This window comes from Ziziphus jujuba, chromosome 4 (genome assembly GCF_031755915.1).
Source record: "Ziziphus jujuba cultivar Dongzao chromosome 4, ASM3175591v1".
Lineage (NCBI taxonomy): Eukaryota > Viridiplantae > Streptophyta > Magnoliopsida > Rosales > Rhamnaceae > Ziziphus > Ziziphus jujuba.
In genome coordinates, this window is record NC_083382.1 from 26,616,968 (window position 1) to 26,633,669 (window position 16,702).

At 34.5% G+C, this 16,702-nt stretch overlaps 3 protein-coding genes across 3 annotated transcripts; 1 reads left to right on the forward strand and 2 right to left on the reverse strand.

The window, feature by feature from the left end:
• The first annotated feature begins 4,959 nt into the window (after positions 1-4,959).
• LOC107409043 (protein ULTRAPETALA 1) lies at positions 4,960-9,038 on the forward strand. The gene is made up of 3 exons (XM_016016474.3): positions 4,960-5,888; positions 7,373-7,697; positions 8,647-9,038. Exons 1-3 carry the CDS (start codon positions 5,678-5,680, stop codon positions 8,819-8,821), a joined length of 711 nt encoding a protein of 236 aa, XP_015871960.1. The 5' UTR covers positions 4,960-5,677; the 3' UTR covers positions 8,822-9,038.
• A 738-nt stretch (positions 9,039-9,776) lies between these two features.
• On the reverse strand, positions 9,777-13,796 carry LOC125421844 (H/ACA ribonucleoprotein complex non-core subunit NAF1). The gene is made up of 3 exons (XM_048471610.2): positions 12,714-13,796; positions 12,030-12,107; positions 9,777-11,097 (listed from the first exon to the last, which is right to left on the reverse strand). The coding sequence occupies exons 1-3, from the start codon at positions 13,572-13,574 to the stop codon at positions 9,943-9,945; spliced, it is 2,094 nt and encodes a 697-aa protein (XP_048327567.2). The 5' UTR covers positions 13,575-13,796; the 3' UTR covers positions 9,777-9,942.
• A 1,987-nt stretch (positions 13,797-15,783) lies between these two features.
• Positions 15,784-16,466, reverse strand: LOC107416761 (uncharacterized). Its single transcript, XM_048472169.2, has one exon. The coding sequence runs from the start codon at positions 16,193-16,195 to the stop codon at positions 15,989-15,991; it is 207 nt and encodes a 68-aa protein (XP_048328126.1). The 5' UTR covers positions 16,196-16,466; the 3' UTR covers positions 15,784-15,988.
• Between the last annotated feature and the right edge of the window lie 236 nt (positions 16,467-16,702).

Here is a 16,702-nt window from a genome sequence, read left to right on the forward strand (position 1 = left end):
TTGTACAAAAAGAATGTTTCCATATATTAATATATTAATTAAGAGTATCTTTAATGATAAATGTAGATTGTTTTTCCAATTACATTTAAGTGGAATAAATGCACAATCAATTATTAAATTATTTTTTTAATGATAATATATGTAAAAAATTATTTATAGTTATTAATTAATTAAATATTTTATTAGTTTATTTTTTTGAAATAATTAATTTCTTAAGAAAAAAATTATTATTTCTAAAATTTCATAATGTCTCACATATATTTTGTTTGGCAATATTTATTTATTTTTTCTTATCACATCAGTTTAATAGGATATTTAAATAAACCCATTAGAAATAATTTTTTTCAAATAGATGTATTATTTTTAACTTGGTAAAAAAATTCTATCAGTAGATATAGTAATTGAAAATGCTCAATAACTCAATGACTCTATTTAGTATTAAATTTTGTTGTCATATTAAAAAAAAAACTTTTCTCATAGGTCTCTTTAAATATCCAATCAAATTAATATTGGAAAAAAAATACTAAAAATTTGTTAGACATTTTTAAATATTTTTAATAGTCAAATTTTACTTAAAATTTTATTTTTTCAAAAATAAAATAATAAATATTTATTATTTAATGATCATAAATAAATTTTAAACATATTATTATTAAAATTAATTTTATACTTTATATTACATATACAATAATTGTTATTGAAAATGCCTTAAAAAATAGTTGTCAAAGAAGTAACTGCATTGAACAAATCGGAGCAAGGAGACTTACCAAATATATATTTATTGGGGTAGGAGGGTAAAATTTTGGACAGATTGACATGGAAGTCTGTCTCCATGTACCATGAATCGTGTTACAGTGTTAGCAGGGTCTGAGATGAATTGGCAAGGTTAGCATTTTAGCAGCTTCAAACAGTGCGAAAAAGCTGATATAAATGCTTGTACCAACTGGCCAGATTCACACAAACTCATTGGGTCTTGTGCACATATCAGCCTTAAAGCATTGCAATATCCTATACCTGAAGGCCCTGACTCAACATCGCTGACAATGCCTAAATCTTTTTTTACATGAACCCCAACCCAATCAAACTCTATATGTCCCTCCTCTCTCTCTCTCTCTCTCTCTCTCTCTCTCTCTCTCTCTGTGTATCCATACCCTGTTCATCATTTTACAAAAATAAAATAAAATAAAAATAAATACAGATCACCACCAAAATGCCAAAATGCCATTTGATGCTCTCAACTGGCATATATTTACTCCTTTTTTTTTGTTGTTTCATCAGATAGAGGAATAAGGACAAAATAAATATTATATACAATTTTGATTACCGTAGATTTGCACGCTTACTTTTACAGCAGGAGTTTCACATTCCATTACTCTGAGATGCTTATTGTCAAGTAAATGTGCAAGCCTATTACAACAGGATTTGCATATATACACACATATATATATATATATATATATATAGTATCACTTACTACCTATTTGCAGTAATAGGCACTCATAACTTAAAATGAATCAGTTCAATATAAATTATTTGATAGAGCTTAGTAGAAAATTTTATATATGCATAGGGGCTGGAGAATATCTACCCTTCAAAACCAGCATAAAAATATGTATAAAACCAGCTAGAAGGGGTCTTAATAATTTTTAGGGTGTGGGAGAATATCTACCCTTTAAAACCAACATAAAATATGCATAAAAAGAAAAGGCTAGAAAGGGTCTCAACAAGTTGTAGGGTGTGAGTGGTCCTATTAGGCACAAAGCTAAGAGCGTTGTAGGCATGGAGGTCCAATATCGGTGTGGTCATGTTATTTCAACCGAAATTGTAGTTTTGACGCGACCTTAGCAAGCTGGCATTCTTAATAAACCTCTTCAGCATGCTTCCACCTCATTGGATTCTTATGTAAAGGAAAAAATAAAAAATAAAAATAAAAATCACTGTAAGACAAAGACTTTGAGTTGGTAACCACCCAAAGAATTATATTGGGAAATCAGGAACCACTGTACCAATCAAATATGTTGATCACCAAACAAACTTAAGACTTGTATACCCAATTAATGTCAAACACTGTGGCAACTAAGCCTCTTTTATGTGTATGTTCAAATTGTTAGGCCAACCGTGTTGTAAAAGCAAAGAAATTTCCACAGTGGTCCTCCATTGCCGGAGAATCCAATGTGGAGTCATGTGTTAGCTAATACCAATCTGCAAATGGCACCCATTTTCACCCACCAAAGTTTGTATTTCATATATATCAAATATATATATATATATATATCCACAAGCTTAAGCCTGTGATGGAGGAAAAAAGTACCCATTTCATGGAATTTGATAAAAAGTATGTAATCATTGTAATAAGTAGTACAACTATTTAAAAAAAAATAATAATAATAATAATAAGGGACAAGATAATCAATTTATGTGTTTCAAAAAGTATCTCAGTTAACATGAGCTTATAATTGTAGGTTGCGCTTCTTGGGTTGATGGATGTGGGCTGTCTTTGTACAAAGCTTTTTGACAAAGAGGTGGATCAAAAACCATTTTTATTAGTTATCTGGCCAATCATCAATCGGATCGCATGCCACAGTAAAAAGAGAGATTTATTTGTTTATTTATTTATTTTTTTTGACTTTGGAAAAATTGGGAGCTAGGGTGTTCTCTTTCTCTCTCTCTCTCTCTCTCTATATATATATATATTATGCAACTAAAGTTCCGTGGTATACAAAAGCAGAGAAATTAGAAATCATAGTGAAGAAGTAAGTAGCTTTGAGAATTTCTCTGATGCGTCTCATTAAGGGGAAAAATATGGGGAAAAAGAAAAAAATTGAAACCCAAAATTGAGATTTTATATGGACCAGCTTTTGAAAATATTAATTGAATTATAATTTTTAATGATTTGACATGATGATGTAGTATAAATAGCAATTTTATAATCAGCTCAGGGGCTAAGGGTTTTTTTTTTTAATATTTTTTTTATTGTTCCTGTACGTGTTCCAGAATCTGCTAAAGACTACAAAGAGACCGTAGACAACACAGTTTCTGCAACCATGCCCGACCAGGCAATGATGGTCATTTTTTTTTGACCCAAAAAAGCAGAACAGCCACATTGTATCATTGTCATAGCACAGAAAATTGAACCAGCGAGCAGGCAGGCAGGCAATTCATCATCTATGATCATCGACAAGGTGACAATGAAACCCAGTAAGCCTCTCAGCATTGATGATCAGTTTTAGCCATGCTGAAAAGCTCAAAGTTTTTTTTGTTTTTGTTTTTGTTTTTTTGTCTCTCAAACATGCCTGAGTTTTCCTATCAAGCTCATCATAAGCCAAACCCACAAGTCCAACACAGCCTGCAGGGAAAAAAAAGAAAAAAAACTATCTAACTTTCTTCCACCTAATTTCAAAGCTTTTTAAGAAAAACTACCATGCATGCTTAATTTATTTGAACCTCAGAGAATCAAACGGAAACCATAGCTGCTGAAGCCAAAAGAAGCTGGCTTAAGCACACAAAAAGAGGCTGCTAATTTGGACCTTCTATAATCTAATCAACATGCTCCTAATATTATAAGGGCATGAGGACACAGCATTTTGGACTGAGCTAGAGTACATTTTTGCTGTCCAATAAAATTTTGCCATGTCGATTTCTTTATTTAATAAAAGAAAAAGAAATTCAATATGGTTTATTTATATGTATGGATCTTTCACATTTGTACAAAAGAAAAAAGAACCAACTTCCTATGATTAGCTTTAATAACTCAAACTTTAATGATTAGCTAGCATTCAACTGTAACACAATATTATTAGTTGGTTTAAACCAATAGCTTTAGCACATGGATAGGCAACATTAGAAAAATGTCTCACTTTTTTTGGAGTAGGCCTGATGGTAATTCTAATTATAAATATATATATATATATATTTTTTTTTTTGGGTAAAAATTATATCTATATATATATATGTGGGGAAAGATGCAATAATGACTGTTGAGTACTGTCAAAAGAGTATAAAATCAAAAGGATATATAAATAACTTTGTTCAATTCTTTTTTGTTTCATTCTTTTTGTGCAAATGGGTTATCATTGATTATCCTTGCGGGTTCTAGCTAGGACAATGTGAGATATTGAAAAAAAATAAAAAAATATGTATATATATATATATATATATATGAAACTCCATCATAATGTACAAGTTCAATTTATCTGCATTCTTATTAAATTTGCTCTGTTCCATTACAGAATGGGTTGGTATTTTGTTACCAACATTTTTTTTACCTTAACTATAATACAACTTCATAAAAAAATAAGATGCATGGGGATGGATTTGATGGAGGTTATACAGTATCTGTATTCCATATGGGTATGATTTTAATAAACAAGGACAGTGCTAAGAAAAGATCTATAGTCCTTTACTTTCTCTGCATTATATGTGCAACTTCATCATAAATAATGCATGCATGCATCAAACAGATTTTTGCAACCACAAAAAGAAATTGGTATCTATGTACAAAATGAGAGCCATATATGGTGAATGACTTAAATTTTTCCATAGAAATGTAGGTAATGTAGAACACTAAAATCACTACTGTTGGTGTATTTGACAGTATGCTCTGTTACCAAAACCAGCTTTTTGGGTATGATACGAATGAGATTCTAATATTTTGGATTTTTTTGAGAATAATATGTGTATAATATACAATATTTGTTGCTGTTCCTGTTCTTTAGCATCTAAGTTAGATTATTCTTCCAATTGAAAAGGAAAAAATTATCCTAAAAAGTTCCTATAATTACGGGTAGGTTCATAAATGCCTTTGTAGTAAAACAGTAAAACAGTGTAAAAAAACTTCCATGGAAACAGTGAGACCTCCAAAACAAAAAACATGTTGCAGTGACATATTAAATACCAAAATTAAAAGGAAAAAAAACAGAAAAATAGAGCGGCAGAGAGAGAGAGAGAGAGAGGGAGAGAGAGAGAGAGAGAGAGATGAGTACAGAAACCGAAAAACCTCGTCTCCTTCCCATGAGAGGGATTTTCCCATAAACCAAAAGCCCTGACCCCAAAGCGTCTCTCTTTTTTTTTTTCTTTTTTTTTTTAATTTTTTTTTTATAAATTAATCTCTCTTTCTCTCTCTAATTTTTTATTTTCCCCTCAAAATCTCTCTCATGTCATATCATGCAAGTAGCACCCTAAGCCTTTAACCCCTTCACCCCACGACATTTGTTTCCCTTAGCCAGCTCATTCATTCAACCCCATCACCAACCTCTCTCCCCCTCTCTCTCTCTCTCTCTCTCTCTCCCTTATACTTTCTCTCTCTATCAAACTCTCTCTCTCTCTCTCTCTCTCTCTAAGACTTTCAACGTTTTCTCCACCAGATCTCTCGGAGTAACCCTTGGAGATGCGTGCCTCTTGAGCCTTCTTCTTCCTTGTAGTTTTTATTTTTTATTTTTTATTATTTGGGTTTTTTATTTTTTTTCTCTCCTCTCATAGCCCAATAGAACCATTATCTATACGCGAGAGAGCGAGACCCATGTAACTTTTTTTTAGATTTTAATGGCTTATCTTTGACTTTTTCTTCGATTTCTCTGTAAATGATCTTGTTGGGTATTTGGGTTTGATAAGAGGGTGAGAGTCGGAGTCCATTTGTTTAGAGAGAGAGAGAGAGAGAGAAAGCAAAAAGAAAAAAAAAATGGCGAATGGGGTTGAGTCGGAAACTGGGTTGGTGATATTTAGCGATGAGGAGCTGAGAGAGATGAGTGGGGTGAAGAGGAGTGGAGACCATATAGAGGTGATGTGTGGCTGTACAAGCCATAGATATGGTGATGCGGTTGGGAGGCTTAGGGTTTTCATCAATGGTGATCTCGAAATCACCTGTGAATGCACCCCTGGTTGTCAGGAAGGTCTCTCTCTTCCTGCTTTTTCTTTTATGCTCTTTTTGGGAAATGGGTTTTGATTTTTTATGCATGTCGAAGGTGTGTATTTTTTGTGTTTGAGTTTTATCGTGAACTGGTTTTGACGTTGATGGGTGTCATTTTCTGTCATTAAATCTGCTTTGAGATGAGAGTTCGTAGTCATGGAGACTGGAAAAGCTTTGTTTTGCAACTTGTTCATTGTTTTTTATGTTATACAGTTCAAGTGTATGTTAGTTTGTCTGAGTGAATGCGTACTCCTTTTATATCCATACAATAACAAATGCAGTTATATTGGTACATTCGTCCGTTACTTTCTATGGTTGAGTTGAGATTGATTCGTGCCATGTTTGTGGTATAAAGTGCTTTTCTTTTGGTGGCTATCTCAGAATGAAACCTACATTGCATTATGGTTGTGATTGTAACGTCCTATAGTTTGACATTTTTATTTATTTGATTTCGACCCCAGAGTTTCTGTTCTTTCTGCTTTACAGAGTACATGCTATAGGGCCGGATACGATGGCTTAGCTTGTAGGGTTTTGTTTATTTTTTTGTCTTTTGTTATTTGTTACTACATGTTAGAACCTGTATGGTTCATGAATTTGCGTTTTTCCTTCTTTGCTTAGTTGCATTCGTGGTTAATCTTGCAGTTGGTGTTTTTATTTTTGGCCAGCACCCTTTTTTTGCAGAGATAGAACTGTGAACCTTTAATCTGATGAGTACCCAGCACCTTGACTATCTAACCGTGCTGTTTGTTATTTGTCCTTTTGCATGTGTATTTTTGTTGCTTAATTGCTGCTATAGTAAAAGCGTGGAAGCTTAGGATGTTAAAGTGTCACATTAGCATCCGTGCAAAGTGTCCTAGAGATTGGTTCAAGAATTTCAAATTTGTTTATTTTCAAATTTTGAAGAGCTTACAGTTTGAACTCGTTTTGGGGAATATATTGGATAAGCATCAAAACATTGAGGATTTAATAACAATATTATTTTCCCCATACGGAGAAAGTTGGTCCATCAAGGAGAGCTGGTCCACCAACGAGAGTCGTTCTGTTTACATATGAAATAGTTGTCTCAGAATGACAGATGGGAAAGCCATCTTTACCTTTGAAACTTTTGAACTGAGAACATCGACTTATAAACAATTTCAGTTGTAGTGTCAGTCCTTTGTTGCTCCATCAAGAAAATATGGTAATATACTTGTATCTTTACTGGATTTTTAAGTTAAACTATCCAAATTTTAAGACAATCTGGTTCTGGATTATACAGCCAGCATATGGAATTGTCTTTCAATAAATTAAAGTTCTACAGTTTGAAAGATGAAGGCTTCTTCCTGGCTTCTAGAACCTCCTTTATTCCTGAGAAAAATTCATTCGTCTGTTTCTAATGTGCTTGCTTTATGGGTACATGCATTTAAATGTAACCTTTCTTCTTGCATCCTGACTGCATATCTCTTTTCTTTGTGTTTCAATGACTAGACAAATTGACTCCAGCTGCATTTGAGAAGCATTCTGGAAGAGAGACTGCTAGGAAATGGAAGAATAATGTCTGGGTCATTGTTAATGGGGAGAAGATTCCATTGTGTAAGACAGTGCTGCTCAAATACTACAACCAAGCATCAAAGAGTGCTAATGGGTCTCACAGATCCCATAATGGACGGGTTTGTCACCGAGATGAATTTGTACGCTGTACCAGGTGCAACAAGGAACGCAGGTTCCGTCTGCGGACAAAGGAGGAATGTCGTATTCATCATGATGCTTTTGCAGATGTGAATTGGAAATGTGCTGATCTGCCATATGACAAGTAAGTTTTGCCGCATGTGTCAAACAAAAATACTTAAAACTCGTACTCCAATTTCTTATTTAGATTCCTTCCCTTTATACAAATTAAGAATTCTATTTGATATGCATGCAAAATTGCTTAAACAGTAATCGATTTACTGTTAGAGTGTTACATATGTTCATTTATAGATAATAACATAATCTTTTTGTAAAGAACAAAAAGGCATGTTCAATTATCATTAATCAACTAGTGATAATTTTCTTTTACATTGTTATTTGTTGTGGAGATATTACTTGATGCAAAAGTATATTCTGTCAGGAGCATACATGAGCCCAAAAAAGTTGGAGAATTATGGATTGTGCCAATATAGCCTTAGGTGAATATATTGGCAGGCCGCCCTATCAAGGATAATTAGTGGAAAATCTAAGAAGCTGAACTAGGATGTTGATAATTTGATAGATCTTTGCTATGGGCATTACAATCAATTTAAGGATTAATTTGGTACCATGGAGGCCAAATTAGATTTATTCTCTCATAAATGCTATACCCTTTAGAATGTGGGAGAGATATAGTGTGTAACGGATTGGAAATAATGCCTTTGGAAACACATTCCTGGTGATAAATGGAAGTACATGCAAGTTTATATTAAGTTAATGGAATCATGTATAGATCAGTCATATTCCTTGATAAGTAATTTGAGACTGTTGATATGAAAAGAGGTAATTTAGTGAAATGATTCAGTCTCAAGGTTGCTTGAGAGCACATGTTAAACTGTATGAGGGATTATGGCTTGTAGCAACTGCCCAGCAGGATGTTGGGCATGTAATTTTGCACACCCTTTAACATGCCAATGCATTGACACACCAATTACACGTTTGTATGATCTATATTTGGATTTTGACATGTATTCCCTATTGTATGGTTAAATGCATTTGAAATGAATAACAAAGTGATTGTTTTTCTACTTCAGAATAACGTGTGATGATGAAGAGGAGCGAGCAAGTCGCAGGGTTTACAGGGGCTGTACCCGTTCACCGACGTGCAAGGGCTGCACTTCTTGCGTGTGCTTTGGCTGTGAAATCTGTCGCTTCTCAGATTGCAACTGCCAGACTTGCACTGACTTCACAAGGAATGCAAAAAACTAAGTATTTATGGTCCTGATGTTACACATTCATTATGTGGGTTCTTTGTGCCCATAATTGCCCTTTCTTTTTTTCTCAAAGATAAGAAGAGAGAGAGAGAGAGAGAGACTGCATTCCCAGTCCTTGAGTTTTGTTGTGCTCATCGACTGGTTTAAAACTTTTCTAATTTAGTTATTTATTTCACCAATCAATGTCTGGCAATATGCGCCTTTTCCATCTCCATCCTTTTCTTTGTTTGTACATCTGTTTTCACATCTTGAAGCTTGTATTGGTATGGAGGTTCTCCATTCCCTTTGGGCTTGGGTCTATTACTGATGGATAAACATCTGAAATTAGTTTATGATATATAAACGAAAACCAGGCTGATAGTTGAAAGTGAAGGTATTGAGTCGACAGGAGGAAGTCATTTTGGGGTAGAAGTATTGTTCTAGGCAGAAAGAGCAAGATGTGAAAAGAAGGGCTTGTGAGCAAAAGTGAAGGAAATGATTGCAATTTATTGACTTTCGGCCATTTTGTATTTTTATTTCGTTTGAAAAGATCTAGGCAAGTCTGGCTGGAAGGTTTAGGGTCATTTAATTTGTCGTGTCTAATATCCGATTTAGTCTGGTGGAATTAAGAATAATATTAAACTACTGTAATTCCATGAGGCAGGGTATTTAAAGCATATCGGCATATTCCCATGACATTTTCATCAAATCAGTATATCTGTCAATATTCACAGAACAATCTTACCAAAAAAAAAAAAAAAAAAAAAAAAAAAAAAAAACTCTATTTATTTTTTGTTGATAGCATAGAAGCTCTAATAGAATTTCTTCACGTTGGCGATTATAAAATTCCCCCCACTAGAAAAAAGTTGGATGCATATATTCGGTGATCTATACCTGGTGCTTTTGGAATTTTCAGAATGACGAGCACGAATGACCGACCATCTATGAGCATTTATATCCAAACCAGTCGATAATGGGAAGAGCATATTGCAGTTTTATAACACAAAACAAAAAGCATAATCGCTAGTTTACAGAAAGACCAAGATATTTTAGATTGTTATTGCTCCACTCATGCCCTATTTCAAGACAAAATCAGTGGATGCAGCATGACATGGAATTAACTTTTCATATGGATTGCTACCGCCCTCTCCCACCTACAAAACGACCACCCCCTCGACGAAACAGTCTTCTTCCCCGGCTAGAAGATGCACCCACATTGAATTGCTGTGGAACTTCAACATTTCCGGGAATCACCATAGATTGTGGCATATTATTGATATAGTTTGAATCCATGTGTAACCCATTTGATAGAATTCCTTGTTGTACGGCATTTAAGGTTTGCTGAGAAGGATGGCCTTGTAAACCCATACCAAATGTTGATTGGTTGAAATTATTTTGACCCACAAGTCCCTGTACATATGTAGATCCAGAAAAGTTATTTGGTTGATCACCTGGTGAGACAGCAGCAGAGTGCAACATCTGATTAGGATCAGCCTGCTGGTTAAAGGGCATTCTATTTGGCATTGGCATCTGTTGGGGATACTGATTGTTCTGTAAGAGCCAGGGCATACTATTAATTGGAATTCCATTAGGAAAAAATGGAGTCTGGGGCTGCATTGTGGGCTGAAATGGCATTCCATTTGTCCAAACTCCACTTGAACACACTGTCTGTGCAGTAGGTGGAAATGGTGGGACTAAACCTGTGCCACCAACCACACCTTGTCCCACTGCAAAGGGGGGTGCACAATTACCATGATCAATCATTGTTGGGACTGGTGAGAAATGATGCTGTTGTTGATTGGATGATTGGTGACCTACATTACTTGGTGTTTGCTTGGTCGAAGGTTGTTCATTTTTCCAGGGATCGACCCTACTTTTACCCTTCCTTCTATTGCTTTTGTTGTTTACAACTTTCTCCTCCTTGCCTCTTTTAGTCATTTTTTGCATTCTCTTGTACTCAGCCTCTTTCTCATCATCAGAAAACTCCCCGTCATCTGATACCTCTTCATCATTTGCACCAGATGCATCATACCCCTTCTTGTAAATATCTTTGCTATTGAGCACATGGGAGGCAAACTCAGGAACAAAAGAGATTGAAGTTCCTCCACGTATACCAGAAGGGACTTCACTTTCTGAATTGTATCTCACAACATAGTAAGGGTTTTTGACAGGTCCAAATATTTCATCCACCAACCCCAGTGGAGTTCTACTATCGGTTATCCATAGAATGGAGCCATCATTAAGAGGGTTGTGCTTCTCTACTCCTTCCACAATGACTTGGGTGCCAACTATCTGTAAAAGTGCAAAATACATCATCAAATTGATATACAACAAGAAAAGAAAATCAGCTGGCAACTGTTAAAGAGACTAGATCATAAACATGGTAACACCTTAGTGTTGGTGGTTTTTATGTCACAAACTGAAGTCACCTATCCTTGTCAAGATCATCTGCTCTTGCTTTCTCATGAACTTACCAATAAAACATTTTCACATTGATTGTAAATATCTAGTAGGGATGCAGTACTAACGATTTTAAGTGTGGTACATGAAAGTTAAAGAGTCGTCAGCAGTACCGTTCATATTGATAAACACTCAAAAGCAGCACCGGTTGTCTATATATAACTTACCTATGTATTATACGAAAACCATATATATTTGTTCAATAATGAATTGATCAAGACATATATGGCAAATAAAAGTTGGTACAGGGAATAATATGTTCTACATATATGCATGCATGACCAAATTAAAGTTATATAGTCCTCAAATTTAAAGAAACTGTCTGCTCTCATGCTTTCTTTCTCAAACAAACCATTACTCTGATAACCAAAATTATATTATATATTTATATACATATATATATATATATATTATCTAACTTCAAAAAACTGTCAGCCATACATTTCCTTTCCCTCCCATAATTTCTTGAAAACGTTATATCATTTGTCAATTTCACCTGTACTTAGAAACCTTGCACTATCATGCAAGACGATTTAAAACTAAGCATCACCCTTAACAATTGAATAAATGATTAGACTTTAGTTTTAGTACTTTCTTCTAAGCCTTTTAAACTAGCCATCGGATTCTAATGGCTCTTATTTTCTTTTCGTTCCTATTCTTATGATGGAATGTACAACAGATGCTTGCTACTTAATTAATCCAAAGTTAATTAGATACATGAATACAACAGAAATGCATATTTCTTGCTTTTTTCATGAACTTACTGATAAAACACTTCCAACAGGGATCATCTGATGATGTGGTAGCAATGTCACATCCACTGGAGGAACCAGAGGGAGAACCTACAATTGCAATACATCTCAATCAAAAAGCAAAATTGATACAAACTGTATAATCACGAAAGAAATGCATGCTAAACATGGTATACTTCATCATAAAATGAACAAGATGCTAACTATAAATTTTTTGCTTATATTTCTCGACAATTCACATGCAGGGAAGAGCCAAAAAGTCAATCTAATTAGCTAAGAATCTCTAGCTATCTAACATCCAAAACTAGAATATACTGACTACAACATGTGCATAGTCAATGTAAAATTTCTGACCACAAAAAGTGAACTCAAAAGTATGCTTATCTCCAATATCCCCAATAGAACAAAATTTAGACATAACCTCAGGCCTATAAATGCATCCCTCGGAAGAGCTCATTGCTCACCAAGCTCTAGGATGGGCTAATTCAAAGCAAACAGAAGAGTGATCGAATAAATCACCCAGCTCAAATTAATTCTCAGAATTGACAGTTAACCTCTAAGGCCACAGCACTTCATAGCCAAATACACAGAAATTCAATAATGGAATCTAAAATGATTTATCTACTAAACTGCATGCCCAGAAACAAATAGAGGATATCAACAAATATTTTCTTTTTTCGTATTCTAAGCTTTTACCTTAAGCTCATTTTTTGACCTAATGGGTCCGCCAACACCACCACCATCCCCTTCCTCATCTTCACCATCATTGATATCAGTGTCGCTCCAAACAACCATTGCCTCCATATCATCATTATCATCACTTTCATTGTCATCATCCTCAACCATGCCTGCCATCCCCTGCCCATCAGCATCCCTTATTTCACCCTCTTCAACTTCACCCGCCCCATTAGAGTCCCTCTCAAATCCCTGTTTCACTCCCAAATCATCTTCTTCTTCTTTGCCTTCCACATCATCATCCTGGTCATCACTGGAGCTGCTAGTGGAGGAAGAAGAAGAAGATGTACTTGCACTCTCAGACTCTGAACTTTCACTTTCGTCCTTATCACTCACGGTTCCACTTTTCACACTATCCTCATTCCTTGTTCCATTCTCCATACCAGTCTCACCAACAATAACAGAACTTTCAGACCCGGAAACCAGACTAACCTTTCCTATCTCCTCTGCGATTGAACAACTAAAATTCCCAGGCATTTCACAATCCCCCTTGTCCATCTTCACCACACTACCAGACCCAACATCAATTGGCGCAGACCCATCAAGAATTGGCTTAGAACCATTTACAATTTGGTCTTCAACACTGGTATCTCTGCAGGTCTGTTCTTCAATGGCCTCCATCTTAATGCTCTCTCCATCGGCCATTTCTTGGTTTGCTATATCCTCAAACCAATTCCTTATTGAGTCGAAATCGAGAAACGAATCGGCTAATGAAAAATCGTTGGATCTGGGGTCAATCGAGTCAAGTGGGTCGCTTAAATTCTTGAGCTTTGGAGCTTGATCGTCTTCGAGGTCTGAAGGTTCAGAGATAAACCCTACCATTTCACAACCCAGAGAAATCTGGGTGTAGAAAAAGAAAAGTGAAATCCCATGGCTGCCAAAAAACAACACAGGCCAATATATATTGTTTCGGGGGGGCTAGTAAGGTAAGTGTTCTGTTTGGCCGATGGTTCCGTTCTTAAACCCTTGCTAGGGTTTTGGAAAATTTCAAGAAATTCACAAAACTGAAAGCGTCCGAAATTTGGTTAATTTAACTTCGAAGAACATAACGACGTCGTATGTTCTCTCTCTCTCTCAAGGACTTGTATAAACTTTTGCATTTATAATTTCTAGTGTGAAATAGTGTTCGGTTTGTCACTTGTCAAATTTTACATCTAATCATATAACTATTTTTATACAAGAGGAAAAAAAAAAAGCATATAACAATTTGGTATTTTAGTTTCTAAGAGCAAACCTAGATAAGAGACTACATTTTGTTTTGTCTTTTTCTTTTTAGAAAAAAAAAAAAGAAGAAGGTATATTTCATTTTTTTAAATTTTTTTTTATAATTTCTTTTAGCTGAAAACTTTATTTTATAGCATAGCCCTCTCATGATTGGGCTGAAAACTCTTATATTTTTGGTTTTATGGCTATTTATGTAGTCACAGGCTCACAGAAAAGAAATATGGCATGTCTCTTCCAAATAAAGAGTACACCCAAGAAACTTGGTCTTTATATTACCAAAAAAAGAAATCGGTCTCTAAAACATTTACTCAATTTACTTCTTTGGATTTTGCAAAATTATTATTTCAAAAAGCTTCATATCCAACCAATGTTTTACCCCCTAAAAATAAAAAAAATAAAAAAAATTTAAAGAAGGAGGCAGTATATAATTGAAATCCATCATTTATTATTATTTTTTCTTCTATTCCCTAGGCCCTCCTCATCCATAAGATTTTAATCCGTGTATTCGTGGACATAAATAAAGTGCTACCATTGAAGCTACCGTTTAGTTTCTCTATCATTTAATTTTATGTTTGTAACCTTTGAATTTACTATCAGTCTAAAATTAAATTATCCTACTGCAATTTCTCTTGCACCATCTAATTTCGAGATCTGCAATCTAACATTGGTCATGAAACAGTGAATTCCTTTCTTTAAAATTAGCTTTAGATTAAATAGATGCATTCCATTGTGCTAAGTTTTTGTTATCTAAAGAAATAGAAAATATGGGTATTACATTGATTGGTCATACGATTGACGAGGCCAATCTTCCAACTTACACAATAAATGTGCTGAAAGCCGGTGTGCAATTGCTATATACACAGTCAATATAAGTGTGCCTGTACAACCATAACGGGAATTATGGGCCTTATTTATTTTTTGACCACGAAAAGAATATAGTTTAATTATATTTATTGTACCCATGGTCCCTTACTCACAAGTCACAAACAGTAAGCTTTACAACTAAAACCGCCTATCTTCTTAACCTCTAACTATCCCAAACCCAAAACTCAAACCTTGCATTGCATGCCTCTTCTAACCCACAACTCTATATATCTCACCTTTTTCTTTTTCTTTTTTTTGGGGTCCGTAAAATATACCAATTTGGTCACCACCTCAAGCATCCTCTACCATATTTTGTCCACCACCTACTAAAATCAACTTAAATTACCCAAAAAAATAAAAATAAAATAAAATACTAAAATCAACTTAAAGAACTATTTGCTCATAACAAAACTAAGAGGATTTGAGGCTTTACTTGAAGTTACTAAACCATATATATTTTCTTTTGAGCAGAGAATAAAAAAAATTTTATTTTATTCTTTTTCATCTTTTATAAAAATTAGAATATTATATTAATTTTCATTTTTCTTATAATCAAAAACTTTTTCGTTTCCCTTTTATTTTTAAATAAAAATGCTATTTATCAAGCACAAAAAATCTACATTTCAATTTATAATTTAATTAGCGGTTGTTAAATTATTTGCTTTTCAATATTAAATTTTCTGTATTAGTAAATAAAAATTAAATGCTATCGGTTAGTAATTGCCATATTACTAATAATCATAAGTGGTGAAAAACTAACAAAGCTCATTTTCAAAGAGTAGGAGGAAATCAAGTATCCAACCCCAAATGGTGCAAACAAACAGAACAGAACAAGAAAGGGATCGAAAATCAAATATCCAACCTCAAATGATGTAAAAAGGAGAAAAGAAAAAAAGTATATACCAAAACAAGAAAACAAACAGAACAGAAGAAGAAAGGGATCTCCAACTCAGGAACTGTAACTATATTTATATGATTGTACAAATCTCTAAGCCAATCAACGCGTATAAATCTCAAAGCCAATTAACGCTACAAATTGTCAGAATGAAAAAAACAAAAAAAGGGGAATCCTCAAAACAGTTGACAGTTGATATGGATATATATATATATATATATATGTATGTATGAACATTTAGATGATGAACAATTCATCGGTAAGTTCGAAGAACAGCTCCACAAAAGGTGCAGATTATAGCTTTCCAAGACTTCCAATAAAAGGGCACGTAGCAAAATCTTGTGGCTGTTCTCATGTCGGCCACGCTGGCTCCGCTGCCGCACCGAGAGCATGTTCCGGCGGCCGGTTTGCTTCCTTGCACCTCACGTTTCTGATCCACAAGAAAACAGAACACCACCATGTTGTTTCCGGGTTTTTTGTTTCTCAAATTTTCCTGTTGGGTCTTCAGTAGTTTCGGATTTTATATCATATGGACTAATAGAGTTGGCAGGGGCACTATAGTTTTTGAGAAAATGATACAAAGGAGAGAGAGCAATTCATATAAGAAATAGAAAGGAAGGTTCTGTTTTACGTGTTTGGAAGGTAGGATCTATTTGTTTATATGAATTAGAGTTGTTTGGGATTTTATTATTACTCACTTGGGAATGGCTGATCATTACTCTTTAGCTGCAGGGGTTTTCGTCTTCTGACAGGTCTTTGTTTTTATTTATTCCTTTTTTTTTTTATTGGCCACGTGTCCAAATATGGTTGGACCTATTTGTTTGGGTGAAGAGTGGAATAAGATGGAGGGTTGATATTCGTTTTGTAATTAATAAGATATGGGTGGATGTTGGTAGGTTCCTTGTTGGTTTTCAATGGAGTTGCATGAATCTGAAATGGCCTAGTACAAAATTTAGGTTTTCTTTTC

Coding starts and splice junctions, on each gene's coding strand:
- LOC107409043 (XM_016016474.3), top strand. CDS start 5,678: ATGGCGAATGGGGTTGAGTCGGAAACTGGGTTGGTGATATTTAGCGAT. Junction 5,889..7,372: donor CACCCCTGGTTGTCAGGAAG/GTCTCTCTCTTC, acceptor TTCAATGACTAG/ACAAATTGACTCCAGCTGCA. Junction 7,698..8,646: donor GCTGATCTGCCATATGACAA/GTAAGTTTTGCC, acceptor TTTCTACTTCAG/AATAACGTGTGATGATGAAG.
- LOC125421844 (XM_048471610.2), bottom strand. CDS start 13,574: ATGGTAGGGTTTATCTCTGAACCTTCAGACCTCGAAGACGATCAAGCT. Junction 12,108..12,713: donor GGTCAAAAAATGAGCTTAAG/GTAAAAGCTTAG, acceptor TTGCAATTGTAG/GTTCTCCCTCTGGTTCCTCC. Junction 11,098..12,029: donor CTGTTGGAAGTGTTTTATCA/GTAAGTTCATGA, acceptor GCACTTTTACAG/ATAGTTGGCACCCAAGTCAT.
- LOC107416761 (XM_048472169.2), bottom strand. CDS start 16,195: ATGGTGGTGTTCTGTTTTCTTGTGGATCAGAAACGTGAGGTGCAAGGA.